This window comes from Eucalyptus grandis, chromosome 3, assembly GCF_016545825.1.
Source record: "Eucalyptus grandis isolate ANBG69807.140 chromosome 3, ASM1654582v1, whole genome shotgun sequence".
NCBI lineage: Eukaryota > Viridiplantae > Streptophyta > Magnoliopsida > Myrtales > Myrtaceae > Eucalyptus > Eucalyptus grandis.
In genome coordinates, this window is record NC_052614.1 from 61936848 (window position 1) to 61961181 (window position 24334).

The following is a 24334-nucleotide window of genomic DNA, read 5'->3' on the forward strand; positions in this document are numbered from 1 at the left end:
CTTTTGATGATTAGATTTGGGCATGAGTTGACACGGTTGAATATGTTAGAAATTGTGATTGTTAAGGTTTAAAAAGTTGAATTTGCAAAGGTATAAATATCATGATTGGTGGATTTTAAAACTATGATTTTGTAATTAATTCATTTTTTATCAGATATATAAATGGATATATATTTTGATAACAGAATTTTGTAACTAAATTCACTGCTTATTGTTTGTTTCAATCCCTAGACTTTTCCAAGTCCGATTTTGGTTCATCTTAATGATTATTTGGGCATGAGTTGACACGGTTGGATATGTTAGAAATGGTGATTGTTAAGGTTTAAAAAGTTGAATTTGCAAAGGTATAAATATCATGATTGGTGGATTTTAAAACTCTGATTTTGTAATTAATTCATTGTTTATCAGATATATAAATGGATATATATTTTGATAACAGAATTTTGTAACTAAATTCACTGCTTATTGTTTGTTTCAATCCCTAGACTTTTCCAAGTCCGATTTTGGTTCATCTTAATCACGGGTTCACCGGCAGGGGGACCCCTTATCCCTGTTTTGCTTTGGAATTAAGTTTCTGTCATTTTCTCTCATTGACCAGCGAGTCGTTGCCTATTTGGCATTAGCCTTTGAATGGTCACCATTCCTCCATTCCCTGCTCCAAGTGGGCCTTTTCCTCTTCACTTCTAGGATTCTTCCCTCCGCGCGCTTATTCGTTGCTTTCCAGGCATTGCCGCGTTGTCCTTTTTGGCCACTACATTTAGTATTGTATCGGAAAGCAAGGGGAGAAAAAAGAAATATAAGAACGTAATAGCCCGTCAACTAGTCAAACGTATGAAAGAATTTGGAGGTTTCACGGAAGAAAAGGGTCGGCATGCAAAGTTTGAAATATTAAAGATCAAAGGTGAAAGAGCAAGTTTAAAGAAGGCTATTGGCAGTGTCGTGGCTGGTGGACAGCGGCGGCGGCTCGTTGCTGCGGTGATGCATATTGGGTAGCCAAGTAGTGGCTTGGGTTGTCACGGCATGGTGAGGCAACACGTTGGCTCAGGCAGTGCAGGGCAGGACTTGGCGGCAGTGCAAGAGGCGGCTTGGGGCAGGCCTCACGGCAAGACTCTGGCAAGGCTCGACTGGTTTGGAAATGTAGCAGCATCATCGCAGTTTGGCTTGTCGGGACAGTGAGGTACGACAACAGCAGGGACGTCTCGGCTAGGGGTAGCGCCAACAGGTGCGATCGTCAGGGTCGGGAGAAAAGTAGCGTTGTCGAGACTCAAACAACAAAAGTGGCAAGGACAGCATGGCGCGACGAGGTTCTCGGCACGGGAGGACAACGCTGGTCCACGACATGGGCTAGGCTTGATACAGTCGTTGGGCTGGCAGCGTAAGGAGGCCCCAGCGGAGGGGATTCTCGTGCGACGGAGCTTTGTGCGACATGGTCTCAGCCCAGGGCTGGCTGAGTCCTCTCTCTCTCTCTCTCTTTCTTTTCCTCACGTGTATCTACCTAGTGTTCTATGTGTTCTGAAAATAGAATTGCTGTCCTCTAATTTGTGAGGCGTAATGTTCTATTTATGATGCAAAACCTAGGTTTAACCTTGATTTTGTAGGCTGAATTTAAGCCTTATTAAAGTAATGAGCTATATTAACATAAGACCTATTATTAATTAAATCAAACGGGTTGAAATTAGATTAAATCAAACTCAATTTTGGCTCGTTCTCCATGTGAATTTCAACCACTTCTCCCCTACTGCTGCTGAATTTTGCCCCTAGGTTCAATTTATCAAATTTTAAGCTCAAAACCATCCACCACCAGTCCAATACTAATGCAATTAATGAAAACTATATAGTAAATGCTCCTAAAACTACATGCTATGCAATTTAGTTCTAATATTTTTGTTTAGATGGAAAAATTAATCCATAATTTTCTATGCAATGAATAAGGCCTTGTTTGTTTAATTGTGTTTCTCTTCCCTAGAACAAAAAAATTTTGTCTTTTTGTTTAAGGGGGCAAAAAGAATGTAAATGCATTTATTTACATTTTGTTCCCTGGGAACAAAATATAGATTTTTTGTTCCCGGGAACAGATTTGGAATAGAAACAAGAAGTAGAAAAACTTGTTTCTTGTTCTCTTAACAATTCCGAGAAACACTTTTTTCCCTTTTTTTTTTTTTTTTTTTCCTTTCTTCCTTTTTCGTTGGCCGGTCTCTGGCCTCGGCCATGGCCAGCAACCGGTTGATGAGGGCTAGCGGCATAGCCTAGCCACGGCGAGGCATCTGGGCCGGGCCACCGCTAGGTCGACGTCGCCCGGGATGGCGGGTGAGGCCGCGCCCCCATCGGCCGGTTGTCGCCATGGCCGAGGCCGGTGATCGGCCAAAAGGAAGAAAGAAAAAAAGAAAAAAAGAAAAAGGAAAAAGGAAAAATAAAATAAAAATAGTAAAAAAATTGAAAGAAACAAAAAATTATACAAATTTACCAAATGTGTTTCTGTTCTTTTCTATTCCGCGAATAGAAATTTTGTGCGATTACCAAACGCGTTCTTCTATTAAAAGATTGTTTCTCGAAACAGAAATAGTTTTTTCTATTTCTGTTCGAGGAACAATTTTTGAACAAAAACGTTACCAAACGTGCCCTAAATAATTGGATCATTAAAATTTATATATCAATACGTTTCTTGATTGTTAGTGTTCATCACAAAGCACTATCTTTTCGCGAGAAAAGAAGTTATTTCTTGAGCAAGGTCCACGTGCTAACCTACCGTGAACTCATTTTATTTTTAATTTATAGGGACATTGACCGACTTGTCCGCCCAGTATCCTGGTTCTTGACACTAGCGATCTATCTTCTCCTTGGTATGAAATCTCGTGGAGCCATTGGCAGGTCTTGTTTATAAGTTTATATGTTTTACCAAAAATCCCAAATAGATACACTAATGATAAATTTATCATCCATTAAATTTTATTGTCAAATTACGAGTTAAATAATAAGTGACAGTTGATGGGTGTACTAATTTGAAGTTTTACCCTTCATTTATGGCAATAACGGTATCCTATTAAGTTCGTCCATTCCCACGTAAACTAGTAAACTAATAAACAAAGGAACCCGATTTATAGATCCAATTGAATCGAACAACTTACTAGAACTGCCAATGACATTCTTGCATCATCTTCGTCTACTTCTACTGCTGACAGTAAGTTTTTTATTTTTTATCTGTCGCAAGAAAATTCAAATATAATCAATTCACCAAAAAAAAAAAATGAAAAGAATTATATGTGAATTTACACGTCTGTCTATATAAGGCATAATTTGAAAGATATCTTCCTACGGCAGAAGAAAAGTCAAGATGGGCGCACCGCAATATCAAAAGTAAAAAGTAAGTTAAAAGAGTCGCTCGTGATTACTTTTGAATTTGACCTTTATCAGATTGGAACGAAAGAATCAGAAGGAACCTCCCGCGTTGTCACGAGGGTGATGTGTATTCTTGTCTAATGTTTATAGACCTCCTGTGCGCCTCTGTGAGAAAAGCGCGAGAGCGAGCGATGGATTGGTGGACTGCGGCCATGGTGCAAGCGCGAGAGCAAGCGATGGATTGGTGGAAGGCGGCTTTGGCGGGGATACTACTGGCAATTCTGATTATGTATCTCACATTCAGTCCGATTGGGTCCATTGTGCTTCTGATTCTGTTTGGAATTATTGGAGTTCTTAAATATCGACATCCTGATGACGAGCCTCCGCGAGCTGAAGTTGATGTTGAAGAGCCTGCTGCAGCTCCTCCTCCTCAGACTCGTAAAAGTTTTCGGCCTCCCGAGCTTCAAAGGGCTATGCCGAAGCGTCAGCATTGCCATATGCATCGTTCTAAGCCTTGGGCTGAGCCTTGTCCGAGTCCTCCGACTCCCGTGACTCTTGAGCGTCGTCCGACTCCTCCGGCTTATGTTGGACATTCTGCTCGACCTCCTGTGCCTGCAAGAAAGGACAGAAGAAAGCCGGTTAGTTTTCTCTGCATCTTTGGGATTTGTATTGTTACTTCAAACTTCTTTTAGATTATGGTGGAATCGGTCCTCTGCTTGCAGTTCGACTCAACAAATGCTAAAAATCGTCTAGAATGTTACGTATTTCCATTGACATGAACAATTGAACCACTGAATTTTGAAAATCAGGAGATCCTATCCAAACTCCAAGCACTATTAATATTGTCCGCTGGGCCTGTCGAGTACGTGCTTTCTCCTAAAATTTAAAATATTATTTTACTTTCGGAAGTATTACCAAAAAAGGCACGAGGAATTCATGTATCGGCATTTGAGTAATACGAATGTTTTGAATATTTGAATTTAAAAAGTAAAGATGCACGAGCTGTAAGATTCAGGTTCAGCCCACTTGTTAGGTAAGTTCTATGCACGAGCTGTAACATTCAGGTTCATATGTAGCAATTCCGCCAAGATCTCTTCTTAGTTGGGGAAGAATCCGCCCAAATCGGATTTTTTGAGGAACATATTGAGAGAGAATTGAATTTGGTTAAACCCCCCTTTTTAAGAAAGAATAATAGGAATGAAAAGGATTATTTCCTTTATGAGTACGTTTACCTACTCCTCCATATACGGATACCCCACCATGAGCTTTGGCAATGTTGTTGATCAATTCCATAATGAATAATGTTTTATCCACTTGAGCCCCCGCGCGAATAGTCCTATTTTTCCTCCACTCCGATAAGGGGTTAGAAGATCTAATTCTTGTTTAAAAATAGATAATTTTATATCTAACTATATAAAGGTGGGGGCAGATCTATGAATAGGAGATGTTGTACAAGTATCTACAGGTCCTAAATCATCAACAAGTTCTCCAAGCATGTTGAAAATTCGACCGAGAGTCGCTCTATCGACTGGTGTTGGAGAAAACTCATTTACTATTTTAAAGTTGACAAAACATTTCCAAAGTCTAGTCTAAAGACTTTCAGATTTTAGTGTCAAAGTCTGAAGACCGCCAGACTTTAGATTCAAAGTCTGCTCACACCGACAGTTCTAAATTGAAGAATGAAGACTTATCTAGATGTGACATTATCTTTATTTTTTCAAGGATTCGATTCGTATGGCTTATAGATGACTTTATGGCTGGATATGGCACCTGCATGATTGATTATCTTTATTGGAATCAATTCCAATAATCAAATCTTTTGGAAGGCAAGCAAACTTGGAAAGTTCTACTTATGGAAACTAAGATCCTGATTGTATGAGTGATCAGATTGACGGACTTTCATCACAATCATCAAACGACTCGAGATCTCTTTGATTGATTCTGTTCAACAAGTAGATTGGAAAAATTCATTTGGAAAGTGCCAACGGTCGAGAAAGCATGAACGAATATTTAAGGCGGACTCTCTAGTTGTTCGATAGAGTGCGTGAAAGAAAAATTTTAAAGTCTGAAGCTTCCTAGTTCCTTGTTATTTCATTCACTGAGCTTAAAGTTGTATACAAAAGAGAGAAACTCATAGTGAAACTTTATGAGAGACCAGTAGAGACTCTTCACCGATAAGTCAAGATCACAAGACTGTAAAATCTCTTTTGTTTCTTAGTGGAATCCAGCCAATAGATTGTTAGTGCGGGAGAGTGGACGTAGGCTTGATCTAAGCTGAATCACTATAAACCTTGTGTTCTTATTCTCTTCCATGAACTCCTTTATTTTGATTCGTAGCTTTAATTAACTGTTTAAGTTTAAACTCCTTTATTTGAAGTTTTATCTAACTGCTAAAGTTTGAATTCGTTCATAGTCTATGATTTTCTAAAGGCAAATTATTTCTACTAAACCTTGCAAAAAAATTTGTTCACACCCATTCACCCCCTCTAGGTGTTATTACTAGCCCTTTCAATTGGAACACTTAGAGAAGCTCCTGTGTCAATCACTTCCATTCGTCTTATTAGACCATATGTAGCACTCATAGCTACAATTCTGACTCAATTATTTCCTAATAATTGATGTATCTCACAAGTCACATTAATTTCTTGATCGATAGTATCTCGATCTTCAACTACTAGAGCGTTATAAATATTAAACATCTTGCCTGGGGGAAAGGCTACATCTACTATTGGACTAATGATTTGAGCAATCCATCCCAAGGTGTTTTTTTTTTCCTCAAGTGTGGAAACTCTAGGACCTAAAGTGGTAGGATTGATTCTCATAATAATAAAAGTGATATATATTGAATTTTTTTGCAAAAATTGTTGAATCCAAAAAAAAAAAAAAAAACATTCGATAGCAAGTTGATCAGTTAATTCAATAAGAAATGGTAATTAACACTGATTTAATTGGTACCATCCTACCAAATCCAATTCTATTTTGTTTACTTATTCAATTTCAACAAGTGAATTCTCAAGTTCAACCAACCTATTTTCAAAATATCAAGATCAAATGGATGAATAAAAATATTGAGCTTGAGAAAGTCCTCAATTGGATTTGTCTATCATTATAACAAGAAATTCCATATTATCTTTGGAATTCGAACCTAAAATCTTTTTACAATTCATTATTTTGATCTCATTGGGCCTTATTTTTTCTTTTTTCAATAGAGCCTTATATGCCTAGTCTACTTTTTTTCTTTTTTTTTATACCTATACCCTTTCCTTTTTCATGGATATAAATTCCTCATATTTTTATATCTAGGATTTATATATGCAACATATATGACTGTCAAGAGTAAATTTCTTATTATTTCAATATGATATTTTGATTGAAAAAAAAATTAAGGGATTCTAAATTTCAAACATATTAAAGAGTATACAATAATGATGTATTTGGCGAATCAAATACCATGGTCTAGTAAACAACCATTATGATTAGTTTATAATATTCGTTGATAATATTTGTTGATGATTTTGTGAAAGATTTTTGTGAAGGCTTTCATTAACTTCAAATTTCCGTCAAGTAGACCTTGTTGTTGTGAGAATTTTAATTCATGAGTTGTAGGGAGGGACTTATGTCACCACAAATAGAGACTAAAGCAAGTGTTGGATTCAAAGCTGGTGTTAAAAATTATAAACTGACTTATTATAATCATGACTTGAAACTAAGAATACTGATATCTTGGTAGCATTTTGAGTAACTCCTCAACTTGGAGTTCCTCCTAAGGAAGCAGGGGCTGCGATAGTTGCTAAATCTTCTACTGGCACATGGACAATTGTGTGGACCAATGGGCTTACCAGCCTTGATCGTTATAAAGAAAGATGCTACCACATTGAGCCTGTTGTTGGAGAAGAAAATCAATATATATGTTATGTAGCTTACCCTTTAGACCTTTTAAGAGAAGGTTTTGTTACTAATATGTTTACTTCGATTGTGGGTAATGTATTGATGTTCAAAGCCCTGCACTCTCTACGTCTGAGGATCTACGAATCCCTCCATCCTATATGAAAACTTTCCAAGGCCCGCCTCATGGCATCCAAGTTGAGAGAGATAAATTGAACAAGTGTGGGCGTCCCCTATTGGGATGTACTATTGAACCTAAATTGGGGTTATCCACTAAGAACTACGGTAGAGTAGTTTATGAATGTCTTCATGGTGGACTTGATTTTACGAAAGATGATGAGAACGTGAACTCACAACCATATATGCATTAGAGAGACCGTTTCTTATTTTGTACCGAAGCAATTTTTAAATCACAGGCTGAAACAGGTGAAATCAAATGGCATTACTTGAATGCTATTGCAGGTACTTGCGAAGAAATGATCATAGGGATTGTATTTGCCAGAGAATTAGGAGTTCCCATTGTAATGCATGACTACTTAATAGGGGGATTCACTACAAATAATAGCTTGGCTAATTATTGCCGAGATAATGGTCTACTTCTTCACATCCATCATGCAATGCATGTAGTTATTGATGGACAAAAAAATCATGGTATACACTTTAGGGTACTAGCTAATGCCTTACATATGTCTGGTGGAGATCTAGTACTATAGCACTCTAGTACTGTAGCACTCTAGTACTCAATAGAGGAAATTTGTCTTTGTTTGAAGAGGATTGTCTTCAGACTTCAGGAGATGACTCTGACAAAATCTCTCATAAGAGCGGCTCCGTTTTGGATCTCATCCCCTGTGACAGGAGTAAAATGTATTCGCACCAGCTAGAGGGATTTGAGTTTATGTGGAAGAACATAGCAGGGTCTATTGATCTAAAAGACTTGTCCAACTCTGCGCCTAACGACGTTGGTGGGTGCATCATATCTCACGCTCCAGGCATAGGAAAGACTTGCATGACCATACTTTTTTCACACACATATCTCAGACTCTTCCCCAATTCCCAGTCTGTGGTTATCGCTCCTGTGAGCTTGCTTCTCACTTGGGAAGAAGAGTTCAGGAAGTGGAACAAGAAATGGGACACCAGCATTTCATTCCACAACTTGAATAATCTGGAGTTCTCAGGGCAGAAAATCCAAAAGCTGTGAGAATGGTGGAGGCAAATAGCCACCTCAAGCAATGTAGCGATGTGATACAGATGATCAAGGTATATTCCTGGAGTAAGAGAAGCAGCATACTAGGGATAAGTTACAATCTGTATGAGAAGCTTGCTGTACGAAATAGGAAAGGCACAAAGGATCCAGTGAAGAAGGCAAAGATTGAAAAGGAATATGAAGAGATGAGAAAGATTCTTCTCGATTTTCCAGGTGTAGCGGTTCTTGACAAAGGGCACACGCCACGAAACCGGAGGAGCAGCATTTGGAATCTTCTACTGAAACCTTGGACTGAGAAGAGGATCATCCTCTCGGGTACCCCTTTCCAGAATAACTTTCTAGAGCTCTATAACACCTTGTGCTTAGTGAGACCCACAACAGCCAACGAACTCCCCCTGAGTCTCAAGAAATTCTGCCAGACAAGAACAACAGTGTGGAAAAGAGCTAAAACAGATGATACCAATTCCCTTGTTCAGCCACATGACAAAGTGGCTGATGATGCAATTGTGAATCTCTGGTCTATCATGGCTCCATTTGTTCATGTTCACAAAGGGAGCATTCTTAAACAGAATTGTTGGAAATGATGATCCATTTTCTAGAATTTTCTAGAGTTGCTAAACTTCTAGAATTCCCTAGATGAAGTTTTTGGAAGAAAGAAAAATGTAGAAGCACATGTGTAGATCTCTCTAGAAGAAGAGAGGATAAACTACAATCTAGAACTCTCTAGATTAAGCCAAAGTAGACAACATTCTACACAAATCTAGAATGTTGGTAGAGCACCCTATAAATAGGAAAGAGGGGACAACAAATGTAAGAGGGTGAGGGAGATAAGCATAAAAACCACATCATGCTCCCTCACCAATACTTCCTCCAACTATTGTACAATTATTTTGTTCAACTAGTGAAACTATTTTCCCCCTATTTTCCCCATGTCCTATATCCTTTAGTTATCCTATCTTGTCGCTTGTCTATCCTCTACAAACTATACCATACACTTGCACACGTCACTGACCAAAAACTATAATTAATACCAAAACCATGCTTCCGCAACCGCACAAATCGAAATTTTTTTAACAAGAATCTTCCTGGTATAAAAGAGTGCATACTGGTGTTAAACCCAGGGGATAGGCAGAAGGAGATAGTCAAGAACATTCAAAGATCTCAATGCACATTTGAGTATGAGTTCAAGCTGTCTTTGGCTTGCATTCACCCTTCTCTGATCTTAAGCTGCAATGCATATGCGAATGAAAGACTTGTCATCTGTCATGAGCGTCAGAAGCTTGAAGATCTAAAGACTCACACAGATGCCGGGATAAAGACAAGGTTCCTAGTGGAGTTAATCCAGCTTAGCGAAGCACTCGGCGAGAAGGTTCTGGTTTTCAGCCAATACAAAGAGCCATTGTCCTTCATTAGTGACCAATTGAGATTGACTTTCCAATGGTCCTCCCAAGGAAAAGAGCTTCTACACATGCATGGGAGTCTCCATCTGAGGGAATGTCAGCATTTGATTGGGAAATTCAACAACCCACAAAGCCAAGCAAGAGCAATGTTAGCTTCGACTAAGGCTTGCTCTGAGGGCATAAGTCTAGTTGAATCATCAAGAGCTGTCTTGCTTGACGTGGTTTGGAATCCTTCAGTTGAGAGGCAAGCAATCAGCCGCGCCTTCAGAATTGGCCCGAAGAAGGTAGTCTATACCTACCATTTGATCACGAAAGGAACCACTGTTGATGTATCAAGGCTGCACTATCTTATTTTCTTAGTTAAGTCAGTTTGTTGATGTCCTATTTGTAGGAGTTAATTAGTCGTTTTTACTTGGTCAGTCCTATCTTGTATGAGTGTTTAGCTGCATGTTTTTTTGGCTATTATGCTAGTTTGTTGCTGGTTTTGTGGACCAAGCAAGTTGTTAGTTAGTGGGCAACGTGTTTTTATGGTGAAGTTTTAGTCTGTATTTAAGCAATTTCAGTTTTCTAAAATAAAAATAAAAAATTACAGCTTTTGCTGTCAATTCTGCTTCTTTTCTTTAAGAGACAACACTGGTATTAGAGCCATCTTGATCTTAAGGGGCTGTGAGTGACATGTGAGATTGATTGAGAAGTGTGTCTGCATCCATAGAAGCTAAAGGCAAGATGGAGGTAGGATTGACTGGTTTTTCAGCAACGGCTGCACCAGTGTTTGATGGAGAAAATTATCAAGCATGGGCAGTGAGAATGTGAGCCTATCTAGAGGGTTGTGATTTTTGGGAAGCTATGGATCAAGATTATGAAGTTGCTCCCTTTCCTAACAATCCAACCATCAATCAAATCAAGTATACAAGGAGAGGACAACAAGGAAAGCACAAGGAGATCTCACTAGAACCTAACAAGCTAGTGGATGATGTTCTAGTTAGGGGTACTAGATCTTTGATTGATATATATTAGAGGTACAGTGTGGTTGTTTTTTGAACCTGCAGGTTATGAGGAAGCTAAAGGTGATTAGAAGTGGATGAATGCAATGAAGGAAGAGTTGGCTATGATGGAAAAGAACCAGACATGGGAGCTAGTGGAGGGCGTGAAGATATGAAGGTGATTGGAGGAAAATGGGTTTTCAAGACCAAACTCAATCCCGATGGCTCAATGAATAAGCATAAGGCCAGGTTGGTGGTGAAGGGACATGCATAGGTTTGGGAAGTTGATTTTTCAGAAACCTTTGCTCTTGTGGCAAGACTAGATACAATTAGAATGACTCTTGCTTTGGTAGCTCAACAAGGATGGAAGGTGTATCAGTTAGATGTGAAATCTACATTTTTGAATGGAGTGTTGCAGGAGGAGATTTATGTTGAGCAACTAGAAGGCTTTGTCACACTAGACCAGGAGGAGAAAGTTTATTTGCTAAGAAAGGCTCTCTATGGCTTGAGACAAGCTCCCAGAGCATGGTACAGTAAGATGGATGAGCACTTGTTGGGCTTGGGTTTCAAGAAAAGCCTTAGTGAATCCACTCTATATGTCAAGAAGTTAGTATCTGACTTAATGATGGTGTCTCTTTATATGGATGATATGCTAGTGACAGGGAGTAATAATGCTTAGATTACTGCATTTAAGCAAGAGATGATGAAGATGTTTGAAATGACTAATCTTGCTGAGATCTCGTATTTTCTAGGAATGGAGGTTAAGCAGACTCGGAATGTTGTATTTTCTTGGGATGGAGGTTAGGCAGACTCAAAACGAAGTTTTTATCTGTTAGAAAAAGTACTTTAAGGAGATCCTAGAGAGATTTGACATGAAAGGGCTAGTATACACATCTAGAGGGGGTGAATAGGTGTATATAAAAATTTTCTTGCATGACTTAATAGAATAGATTGCCTTTGAAAAATGAATGACTAAGGATGTAAACTGCTTTAAATAATTCTATAAGACAATTATATAAAGCAATGAAATAAGGAGTTAAGAAAAGAGAATTGGAACACAAGGTTTATAGTGGTTCAGTTTAATCTAAGCCTACGTCCACTCTCCCACGTTGACAGTCCATTGGCTGAATTCTATTATGAATCAAAAGAGATTATATAGTTTGTGATCTTCGACTTCCTTAGTGGAGAGTCTCAACTAGTCTCTTCACAAAGTCTCACTATGTGCTTCTCTCTTTTGTGTACAATTTGAGCTCGAAAATGAAAGAATAAGTAACTAGAGAGATTCAGACTTTGAAATTCTTATTTCACGCACTACTTTGAACAACTGGAGAGTCAGCTTTAAATACTCCTTCATGCCTTCACAACCGTTAGCACTTTCCAAAGGAATTCTTCCAATCTACCCATTGGACAGAATCAATTAAGGTGATCTCGAGTTGTTGAATGATTGATAATGAAAACCCATCAATCATGTTCGCCCATACAATCAGGATCTTTGGTTTTTATAAGTAGAACCTTCCAAGTTTGCTCGCCTTTCAAACGATCTTCAAATCGGAGTAGATTCCAATAATCAATCATGTTGATGTTGTATCCAGCTGTAAGGTCTTACAAATCCATACGAATCGAATCCTTGAAGATAATCCGTTATCTGGATAAATCTTCTTTCTTCGTTTGGAAACCGTTAGTGATGGCAGATTTTGAGTCTTAAGTCTGGTGATCTTCAGATTTTGATGACAGAGTCTGGAGTTCTTCAGACTTTAACACTTGAGTCTGGAAGTCTTTAGACTGGAATGATGGAAACGTTTTGTCAACTTCAAAACAATAAAGGAGTTTTCTCTAACAATCTCCCCATTTTTTTATGGTAACAAAAATTTCTTGCAGATTTGAAAACTTTTGTCTTGCAAAACAATACTTAAGCAATACATGATAACTTATAAAAATAAGTTTATTAGGACCTGGATAGCATCCATTTTGTAACCACGGAAACATGTTAATCCTGTAAGATAGGATAACTATCCATCCACAATTAGTATCATAGACTAAGTTATTGCAAGCATCAGAGATTCAAATCACGGTAAATAGCAGTCAAGCAGTCAAGGTCCAAAGTCCAAAACCAAACAAAGAAAATCAAAGTCCAAGTCAAAAAGTCATCAAAATCAAACCTCATCAAAATCAAACCAAAAAGATAAAGTCAGATCAAGCCAAATCTGCACAACTTGTCCCCTTTTTTGTCAACAGCAAAAGTGAAGAATAAAAAGAGTTGAGTGAAAAGGTGGTGTGAAAGTCATGTTTGTTTTGGTAAGTGAACAAGCTAGAATTCCCCCATTGAATTCACTGTCTTCTCAAGCTTTTCAAGAGTCTCCTTCAATGGCTATAAATCTTCACCCTTCACATTATCCTGCACTTGAGTCTTCAGGGCGAGTAACTGTTCTTGCAATGACACTGAAGTAGTTAAGAAAGCCTTTTTGAGATCCTTGATCTCATACTCCAAACCATATTGATGTCTCCTTAAATCCAACAGATGTCCAGCAGTTTTGAAAAGTTTGATGTTTGTTCTAGTGCAAAGACCGGGTCCAACCGAATTTGTACCAGAGTCTTGAGATTGGAGGGATTATCAGCAGTTCATCCACCATGACTAGAAGTGGATGCCTCAATGTCTGCTTCTGGATAGTGAGAGGCATGCACATCTTCTGGATCTGTTGCTGATTGAGTAACTTCACTAGTAAGAGTAGGTGAAGAAATACCTCGTTTTTCAGCAACTCCCCCTGTTTGCGTGCTTACAGGTGGAGAAGTGAGTTCTTCTTCCTATTTTGCTTCAGCTTCAGCATCGGAGTGATGTTTTCCTTTTTCTGTTGCTCTAGTAGTTCCACTCCTTGTCGTTTCAGAGTCACTCGACAAGGGTACAGCCAAGGTAGGCTCAAAGGAGTCATCTTAAGCCTCTTCTTCCTCTTCTTCTCTTCTTCCTTCCTCTGTCTTTCCTTCCTCTTCCTCTTCCTCTGTTCTCTTCTCTTCTTCATGTCTTCTTCCTTCTCTTCCTTCTTCTCTCTTCTCTGTTTCTTCCTCTTCTCTGGTCTCTCTTTCCTCTGTCTCTTGAAAGCTAACAAAACTCTACAAATTTCGAAGGGCAAAGGCGGAGAGAGTGATGTCATCCTCATCTTCTTCATCTTCCAAGATAAGGGCTCTCCTCTTCTTGATTGGTTCTGACATTGGTTCCTTGCCTTTCCATTTTGATGCTGCAGAGCTTTGCTTTGCCTTGACAGGGGATTTCTCCTTCATGTGCTCTAACACCTTGTTGAGTTCCTTCAGACGCATCTTGGTGACCATCTTCAAACCAATCACCAATGGAGCAATACTTCGCGCACATAAAAGTGCGGGGATATGAATTTTGAAATGTCTGAAGATTCTTGTGATGAGAGCAAAGTAAGGGAGTTGTCCCTTGTCCTTCACCACTGTCCTGTACATGTGCATCAGGATGGTGTGAGGTGGAGAGAACTTGTAGCTAGTGTTGATGGCGTATATTAGCTTCACTTCTGAATGAGAGACATCGGTCTTTGATATTGATTTTGGACGGATGTAGTTGATCACGATTTTATGGAGCAAGATGTTGGAGGCATTCATCCTAGTGTAGAAATCTTGCCTTCAACACGTTTGTCTCGTACCAATTCCAGTGTAGCGTGAGCAATAGACACGCTGATTGGTTGGAAACATCCTATTTCCACCCCAATCAAGTTAGCCAAAGTGTCCACATCCACCAAAAATTCCTTATCCCTAACAGTGAAAGAGAATCTATTCGCATCCAAAAAAGATAGATTCGAATAGAAGTAGGCTATAAGTTCTGGATAAGCAAATCGTTGTTTCAAAACAAAAACGCTCAAATTGAAGAAGTGCAAACTTCTCCCTTAGATTCACTTTCACAGAGACAAGAAAATGAAAATCAATGCTTCTAGGGTTCATAACCCCTCTCGTCAGCAATTTTGAGTAAACTTTCTTGTGGTCCTTAGAGTAGAATAGACTCGCTCCATCACCACCAACATTAGCAGCCACTCCCATCCTAGGCTGAAAATGTGTGAACATTCTTTCGTTGTCGTCTTTTCCTTCTGGCTGATTAGACATACCCATTCGCGGATCACTAGGAAAGTTGGCAAAGGTCTTTTTAGCTAACCCTTTTTCTGCAATGCCTAATTTTTCCATCTCTTGCAAGAATAAAGTTTCATTCTTATAGTCTCTCTCTCAGAAAATCATCGATCAAAGACATAGTAGTACGTCATTCTTTCAACTTAGAATAAAGCTTGAAAGCAACTTGAGGTCTCACCGTTCTTACAGGTTCAATATCTTCCATTATTTCTTCTTCTGGTTGAGGCAGTCGAGGATCTTGTGTCATTTGTTGAGAAGACTGATGCTGTTGAGAATGTTGTTGCTGAATTTGGCGTTGCTATTGAGGAGAGTCATATTCCTCGATCAGATCAAAGTACGTAGGACCCTCAGGCATGTTCTGTGGTCTCCTGCTTGCGATTCTAGAAGACTTTCTTGAAGACATTGTTGCTTTATAGGAGAAATTCTCAAACTTGCTAGAAAAAGGTGAAATCTCTTGGATTAAACTAGAGTGAAAGTGAGAGCAAGTGGGAATTTTGTATTCTAGGGTTTGAGAGTGAAAACAAAGAAGAAGACAATCGATGGTTTATATAGTAGGTAAAGCGAGGTATACGAATCGTCACAAAAGAAAAAGTAAAAACTGCCTTTTTGAAAAAGAAAAAATGCTATAAATTGAAATCTCAAAAAGATAAATTCTAAATATAAAATAGGCAAGAGACGATCGAAAAATCAATGTACCTTTTCAAAAATTCATTCAAAAATAAAATCACATGCATTCTGAAAGAATTAACTTATAGTCGTAACATTTGGTTATTCTGAGTCTAAACACCTTCAGACTTTACCTCTGAGTCTAAACACCTTCAGACTTTACCTGATAGAAGATATGATATTTAGTCTGGTGCGAATAGACTCAAATAGGCTTTTCTCCAGTGGTTTTGTAAATATGTCTACCAGCTGATTTTTTGAGTCAATGAATTGAATCATAGTTTCTCTATTCTGAACATGATCTCTGATAAAGTGATGTCGAATCTCTATATACTTTGCCTTTGAATAAAGAATTGGATTCTTTGTGAGATTAATGGCGCTAGTGCTGTCACATTTGATCTTGGTGCACGCTTCTTCAATTCCAAAGTCTTTTAGTTGTTGCCGTATCCACAAGATTTGAGAGCAGTAACTTCCAAAAGCTACATATTCTGCTTTAGCTGTTGAAAGAGTTATGGTACTCTGTTTCCTCGAAAACCATGATACTAGCTTGTTGCTAAGTAGTTGACATGTACCAAATGTACTATTTCTGTCCATTTTGTAGCCTGCTAAATCTGTGTCTGAATATTCAAGGAGAGTAAAGTCTCATTCTTTGGGATACCACAAACCTAGCTTTGGAGTTGTTGCTATGAAAGCTAGTACGAGCACCTAGAGGGGGTGAATAGGTGCAAAAACAAATTTTCTAGAGAGAAGTGTGCAACTCTAAACAACAATAGATTATGAAAAGGAAATTAAACTGTTGTAAATAAATTGAGTTACGATCAAAGTAAAAGAGCTTAGGGAAGAGAATAAAAACACAAGATTTATAGTGGTTCGGTTTAATCCAAGCCTACGTCCACTCTTTCGCACTAATAGCCCACTGGCTAGATTTCACTATGAAAAAGAGTTGTTACAGTAAAGCTCTTCCTTGATTCAATAGTGTAGAGACTCCGCTACACTTTCTCAAGGTCTCACAAAGATATAAATTCTCTTTTGCGTATAAGATTTCGCTCAACAATTGAATTGACTAAGAACAAGGAGCTTCAGACTTTGGAATTCTTCTATCACGCACACACTTGAATAACTGGAACGTCTTCCTTATATACTCCTTCATGCCATCACACCCGTTGGCACTTACCAAAGGAGTTCTTCCAATCTACCTATTGGACAAAATCAATTAGGAAGATTTCGAGTTATTTAAGGAATATGTCAATAGCCCACCAATCCTGCTCGCTCATACAATCAGGATCTAGGTTTTCATAAGTAGAACCTTCCAAGTATACTTTGCCATTCAACGGATCCAAAATCCTGAATCAATCTCAATTTGAATAATGGATTCGACATGCTATATCCAGCCAACGAGATCTTCTTCGTCGATAGAATTAAATCCTTAACGAAATACTCGCTTCGGATAAGCCTTCTTCGACGGTCTTAGTAATCAAGTCAATGAGGATAGACTTTGAGTCTTGAGTCTGGTAGTCCGGAGGTCTTCAGACTTTGATAGAAGAGTCTGTAAGTCTTCAGACTTGACTGATAGAAACATTTTGTCAATTTCAAAACACTCAAGGAAGTTTTCTCCAACAATCTCCCTCTTTTTGATGGTGACAAAACTTTCCTGCAGATTTTGATAACTTTGACCCGCAAAATAATACTCAAGCAAACATGGATATTTCACAAAAGATAATTGGCTTAGTAAAGATAACATTAAAATCTGCATCCACAGAAAATAGGTTAGTCCTGTAAATGAGCAACTATCTTTGCCATGATATACCAATAGTGCTTAAGATAAACAAACGATCAAACAGTCCAAATCCAAATCTTGTCACAGCCAAACAGCCAAACACAAAAGTAAAGTCAATCAAACACAAAAGTTAAGAGTTTAAATCTCAAAAGTTTAAATCTCAAATCTGCACCACCGCACCACATCTCTCCCCCTTTTGTCAGCATTAAAAAGGTAGAGATGAAAAGAGAATGGAATTAGGATTGCTTTGGAAGACGAACAAGCTGGAAATCTCCCATTGACTGAACAATCCCTTGCAGCTTTTTCAAATCCTCCTTCAGTTAAGCCACATCTTCACCCTTGGCATTTGCTTGAACTTGAAGAGCAAGGGCATGGATTTGATCATGCAAAGAAACTGAAGAGGATTGACCTGCATTCTGCAAGTTCTGAACTTCGCATCCCAGAGCATAAATTTGGCCTCACATCTCCAAGAGAACATCAAGCACTCTGCGAAAGTTTGCTGAATTATTGGTCTAAGTACTGGCTTCTGCACGATCAGAATGTGTATTGGCAGGTGATGGCAAGTCAGCACGATCACGTAGATTTGGCAATGAAACCTCATGGCCTTCCTCAGGAAATTGAGAGGCATAGATGTCTTCTAGATTTGCTAGTGAACAACTTACTCCTTCATTAGTAGCAGCAATTGAAGACGTACCTCTTTTCTCAGCATCTCCCCTTGTTTTGTTGCCTTCAGGCGGTGAGAAGTACTCTTCATGCTATGTTTCTTCTTGTTCACCTCTACCCTCTTCTTCTTCTTCTTCTTCAATCCTTTTTTCCTCTGCTTCTTTCTCCATTGATTCTCTTTCTCTAGTCCTCTGTTCAATCTCCTGCTTGTCTCGTTACTATCTCACCTCTGTCTCTAGAACAAAACGACTTAAGTTCTTCAATGCAAGAGCAGAAATTGTGATATCATCCTCATCCTCTTCATCCTCCAAGATGAGTGCCCTTCTTTTATTGGATGGAGCAACCATGGGCTCCTTCCCTTTCCGTTTTGCAGCCGAGGAGACTGGGTGAGTCTTGACAGGGGTTTTAATCTTGAATTGCTCCAAAGCCTCGTTAAGTTCATTCAGATGCATTTTAGATACCATTTTCAGTCCTACCACCATTTGATTGCATGTTCGAACACAAAGAATCCTGGGAGGCTGAATGTTCAAATGTCTGAATAACTTAGTGACAAGTGCTGAGTAAGGAAGTTGGCCTTTGTCCTTCACCATCGTTTTGTACATGTGGAACATAATAGTGTGCGGAAGAGAGAACTTTTTGCCAGCGTTGATGGCATACATCAGTTTTGACTTCGAGTTTGAAACATCGGTCTTCGAAGTCGATTTGGGTCTGAGGCAATTGATCACTATCTTGTGAAGCAAAATATTTGAGGCATTCATCATCAAATATGAAATCTTTAATTCCGTTGTTCTATCTCGAACAAACTCTATCGGTGCACGTCCAATAGACACACTGATTGGTTGGTATTTCCCTCTTTCAACCCCAATCACATCAGCCAATGTATCCATGTCAGCCATATATGTGACACCCCGAACCCTTCTCAGGTCGTCACCAGCGCCAATGTTACACTTTCTTTCCTCTTTCTCTCTTTTACTTAAAACAAGCGTCGTTAATCACAGGCATTTTTTTTTAAAAACAAATCGGTCCCAATGCGACTCATAGCGGAAGCAAATTAAACATCACCATCTATCCCCCTACCAATCCATGATACAAATACACACCACTAATCATCAGGATTTAAAAGATAAGCCATGCCACTATTATTTACATATTATCGCGATGGGTTTTTCACGGGTCGATACAACAAAAGGAGACCAAGATTTTCAGCCACACTCAGCCTCATCCAAAAAGATACTACGACCCCTAAGGAAAATCACATGACATCCCCCATCCAACAGCGGCGGCTATTTCCCAAAAGATGACACCAACTCTCTACCCTTCACGCAACCATCACACCCATCCAGGTGCATCGGGTGGTGGTGGCGGCAACATCCCCCTAAACACTCCGTCTCGGCGGACATGAACAGACAAAAACTCTTGGATGACTGGGCCCTCAGCCAGGCCCACGTCGTACATAACCAGCACACGCACTCGCACAAATGTCAGTCCAGGGATAGTGACGCAGTCGATCTCTGTACATTCTACTTCTACATCTGACGGGATACCATAGAAGGTGTCTCGCGTGATAGTAGGAAGCGGCATCTTTCTAATCTGAAATGTTATCCCCAAAAGGGGTGAGTACAACCACTCAGCAGATAAGGAAATCCAATAACAACCCAATGCACCATACAATTCATACATGCATTGCAGGTGTTACTTACCTTGTAACCATGCGCATACCATCATGTATCATCAGGCATATCATCATGCATATATCATCCTCATCATGCACATCGTCATGCATATGTCATTATCATTAGGCATATCATCATGCATATATCATGCATATATCATCCTCATCATACACATCATCATGCATATATCATTATCATCATGCATATCATTATCATATATTACCATGCATGATTTAATTCCAATTTCATCTTGGACCATCATATTTCTCATTCCCGGGACCAATGTTTGCGTCCCCCATGCATCAAGATACAATTTCAGATCATCCGGCTCCCCCACTCTCCGGGCATCTCGTACCCCAACTGGCATCACGAGGACCCTCCGGTATCCAGCCATTTAAGGCCACCGGGCAACCGGCCGCACCCTTCAGGCCAGGCATCTCGCACCCAATCTGGCATCGCGAGGTATCCCTCGGCATAATTACCATGCCGAGCTTCCGGCTCCCCCACTCTCCGGGCATCTCGACACCACTCGGTCTCCCGAGGACCCTCCGGCATTCGGCCGCTCATGACCACCGGGCAACCGGCCGTACCCTTCTAGCCGGGCATCCCGATACTCCGGGCATCGTCGGCTCACCTCCGACGGTCTTCTCAATTCACATTATTATCATTCAATTTATCATGACATATGATGTGATGACAATTCAAGATCATGCTCAACATTGAATACGTACATACATTTCAATTCCATGTCATACACACATATCAAGACTTCATCACATATACTTCTCAATTCAAGTCACACCCATACTAAGACTTTATCACATAATAACATGAATTAATTAAATGGAATCTATGGCCAATAAAATAATCCATTATTATTATTATTATTATTATTATTATTATTATTATTATTATATTTATTTATTTATTTATTTTCATAAATAAATATTAAATTTAATATCTATGATTTTCCCAAAATCATGATACTCAAAAATCATTAAACAAACAAGTAGAATCACAATTTCACACAAAATTCGTGGCCAAATTGAATTTCTCATAATTTCACAATTTTCACAAAATAGCACCTTATATTCGGATAATGGCCAGACTTGCACAGTTTCCAAATTAATTCGATTAAATACTCATATGGCCTTCCAAAATTACGAAATTTTACAGGATGATAGCCAACACATTTTCGTACCTTTTTCATTTAGAACTCTAAGCCAAATTTGTTTTAGATTAATTTCTACAACCCTACGAAGCTTCTGGAACCACTACCGGACGTCCAGAACACACTTCTCCGAAATTTGTAGATTTCACCCATCAAATATCTTTCGTTTCTTCTGAAATTTGAGTATGTTATGTACCAAGGTGTCCTTTAAAAGTTTCATGAATAGATCTAGGTCAAATAACCAAGCTATGGTCACCATGTAAGTCCGTTAAGTCTCGGGTGTCTCGGTATATTTCGCCAGAACCATCGTTTCCAAGATCTAACCGATTCACCAAGTTATACTTGTTCTTTTTGCCTCATATTCGAGTATGTTGTAGCTTAAGGTGTTTCCTACAACTTTCAAGAAGACAACAAAGTGAGATCTCCAACAGAAATCAACATGCAACCAAGAAATCAACAAGAGGTCAGTGAAAATTTCGCAGATCTAAAGTCTCCGTATAATGGAACTTTTGACCCCTCAAATGTTCATCGTTTTCTACGAATTTTTAGTATGTCATATTACAAGACGTTAGATTCAACTTTCGTGAAGACACCGAAGCTAAAATCGAACTCCAAACACCCATGCAAACTCGAACAAGCCACTGACTCCAACAAACCGAACAAGAACAGTCACACGGTTTGCAAAATATCAACTCTTACCTCGGTTTTTCGCACAAATCACACCTATAATCTAACATGCAAACACCACAACAAACATGCAAAGGAAGTTATGGACTCCACTTGCCTTAAAGATGAACTAGCAACGACGAACGGCGACGGGACACGGCGAACGAACGGCACACCCCTCCGGCTCCGCCTCCTTCCCTCTCGGTTCCTCTCTTCCGCTCGAGCTGTCTCTCTCTCTCGCACACCTCTCTCTTTGGACGAAAATGCAGCAAGGAGTCCGGCCACTCTCTCCTATCCCCTTTTATACCCCTTTAATCCCATGATTAGTAATGATTAACTCACCTCATGTCCAACCAATGCATGCTCTCCTTTGTGCCACATGTCATTTTTATTTTTGAATTTGAATGGGCTTGGGCTTAGGCCCATCCGGCCATTCCCCCTTGGGCTGGTCGAGCTCCCTTCTTGAGCCCTAATGGGCCGACTAGCTTGGCCCACCAAGCTTTAGGCTAATGGGCCCAAGGCCCATTTTGAAAATTTAATCCCCCTTTTTTTTTTTTTTTTGAATTCCTTTCTATAAATATTTCTAAATTCAAAATTCATCTTGGTCAAAGTCTTGGGACACTTAATTTATTAGGATTTAAATTTATAATCTCATGGCCAAGCATTAATCTATTAAATTTAAATACACAAATCATCAAATTAAAAGACAAATTGGCTAAGGCATAAGCCAAAAGAAATTCTATCACCTAATTAAAGATTTTAACACACCTTAAGGCTCGGCTTTGAATTTCTGGGATGCCACAATATAGTCCCCGATCTCGAACACCGAAAGAGAATATATTCGTATCCAATAAACTTAGATTCGAATAGAAGTAAGCAGTGAGTTCAGCATGAGCCTCTGTCGTTTCAAAATAAAACCGTTCTAGTTGAAGAAGATTGAATTTCTCTCACAGCTTGACATTCAGAGAATCAAGAAAATCAAAGTCCACACTTCTAGGGTTAATCACACCACGCTTTAGCAACTTAGAGTACAATTGCTTGTGTTCCTCCGAGCGAAACAAATTTGTCATTTTGCTTCGGATTTTCACCGCAACACCCAATCTAGGTTTAAACTCAGTGTACATCCTATCATCATCATTCCCATCAAGTTAACTCAGCCCTCCAATGCATGGATCGCTTGGGATATTTTCCAATGCTTCTTCCGCTGACCCCGCAGGAGCAATTCCCAATCGTTCCATTGTGCGTAAAAAGTAGGTTTCATTTCGATACCATTTGTCTTTCAAAAATTCATCAATATAGTTCAAAAGAGTACCACTCCTCTTCAAAGCACGGTAAAGCTTACAAGTAAAAGTGGGCTTATGAGTTCTTATGGATTCTGCATCTTCGATGATTTCTTCCTCTTCTCTACGTTCAATATTCAGAGGTCTAGATGGAGGAGATGAACACTGTTGAGAATGTTGTGGGCTCTGCTACTGTCTAGGAGATTCTTTTTCCTCGTGAGATAAAAATGCGTAGGTACCTCACGCATTTCCTGTGGTCCCCTGTTCGCGATCCTCAAAGACTTTCTTTGAGACGACATCTTTCACAGTTTTTGAGAGATTCCAAGCTTGTTTCGCAAGAAAGGTGAAAACTTTTCGAGGATTAAACAAGAGGAGAAAAGAGAAGTGGAAGATCTGTGCTCTCTTAGCGTTTTTGTGAGTAAAAAGAAGAAGAACCAACAAGTATATAAGGCAGTCGAGCGAGGCATATGAAACGTCGTAAAAGAAATATAAAAATGCCTTTTAAAAAAAACTGCCTTTTCAAAAAATTAGATAACCGTCATTTAAAAAATAACTTCTTTTTCGAAAAGGAAAGATTGCAATAATCACGAAAACTAGGGAAATAACATCAATCAATTACAGATTGATGATCGTACCTTTACGAGATTTGATCCAAGAGATAAGTTTCTAAAATAGAAGTAACTTACAATCAGTAAATATTGATTGTCTGAGTCTGAGTGTCTTTAGACTTTCGGCCTTAAGTCTGAACTTTCTCAAACTTTAAGATATTGAGTCTGGAACGAATAACTTCAAATTGATTTTTCTCCAAAGGCTTTGTAAATATATCCGCCAGTTGATTCTTTGAATCAATAAACTGAATCGAAACTTCTTCATTTTAAACATGATCTCTAATGAAATAATGTCGAATCTCTATATGTTTTGCTCTTGAGTGAAGAATTGGATTTTTGGTGAGATTGATTGCGCCGGTGTTGTCATATTTGATCTCAGTGCATGAATCTTCAATTCCAAAGTCTCTTAGCTATTATTTTATCCACAAAATTTGTGAACAAAAAATTCCAAGAGCTATATACTCTGCTTCTGCCGTAGAAAGAGCTACAGTACTTTGCTTCCTTGAAAATCAAGATACTATCCTCGCTACCAAGTAGTTGACAGTGCCCGAGGTGCTCTTTCTATCAACTCGCATCCGGCTAGGTTCTGCGTGCCTCGAGTATCCAAGAAGAGTGAAGTCTCATTCTTTTGGATACCAGAGACCTAAATTTGAAGTTGAGGTAATGTATTTGATAATACATTTTGCAGCATTTAAATGAGATTCTTTGGGGTTTGATTGAAATCTGGCACAAATACAAACAATAAATGAAATGTCAGGTCTAGAAGCAGTAAGATAAAGAAGTGAACCAATGATACTCCTGTATAGCTTCTGGTCAACTTTCTTTCCTCCCTCATCTTTGTCTAGCTTCAAGGAACTTGATATTGGTATATCAGTTTTTTTGCAATTCTCCGGT

At 39.0% G+C, this 24334-nt stretch overlaps 1 protein-coding gene across 1 annotated transcript; it reads left to right on the forward strand.

Moving 5' to 3' along the window:
• Positions 1-8421: 8421 nt before the first annotated feature.
• LOC120292027 (SNF2 domain-containing protein CLASSY 3-like) lies at positions 8422-11487 on the forward strand. The gene is made up of 4 exons (XM_039309897.1): positions 8422-8998; positions 9547-10109; positions 10875-10892; positions 11227-11487. Exons 1-4 carry the CDS (start codon positions 8422-8424, stop codon positions 11485-11487), a joined length of 1419 nt encoding a protein of 472 aa, XP_039165831.1.
• Positions 11488-24334: the final 12847 nt, after the last annotated feature.

Coding starts and splice junctions, on each gene's coding strand:
- LOC120292027 (XM_039309897.1), top strand. CDS start 8,422: ATGGTGGAGGCAAATAGCCACCTCAAGCAATGTAGCGATGTGATACAG. Junction 8,999..9,546: donor GAGCATTCTTAAACAGAATT/GTTGGAAATGAT, acceptor TGTTAAACCCAG/GGGATAGGCAGAAGGAGATA.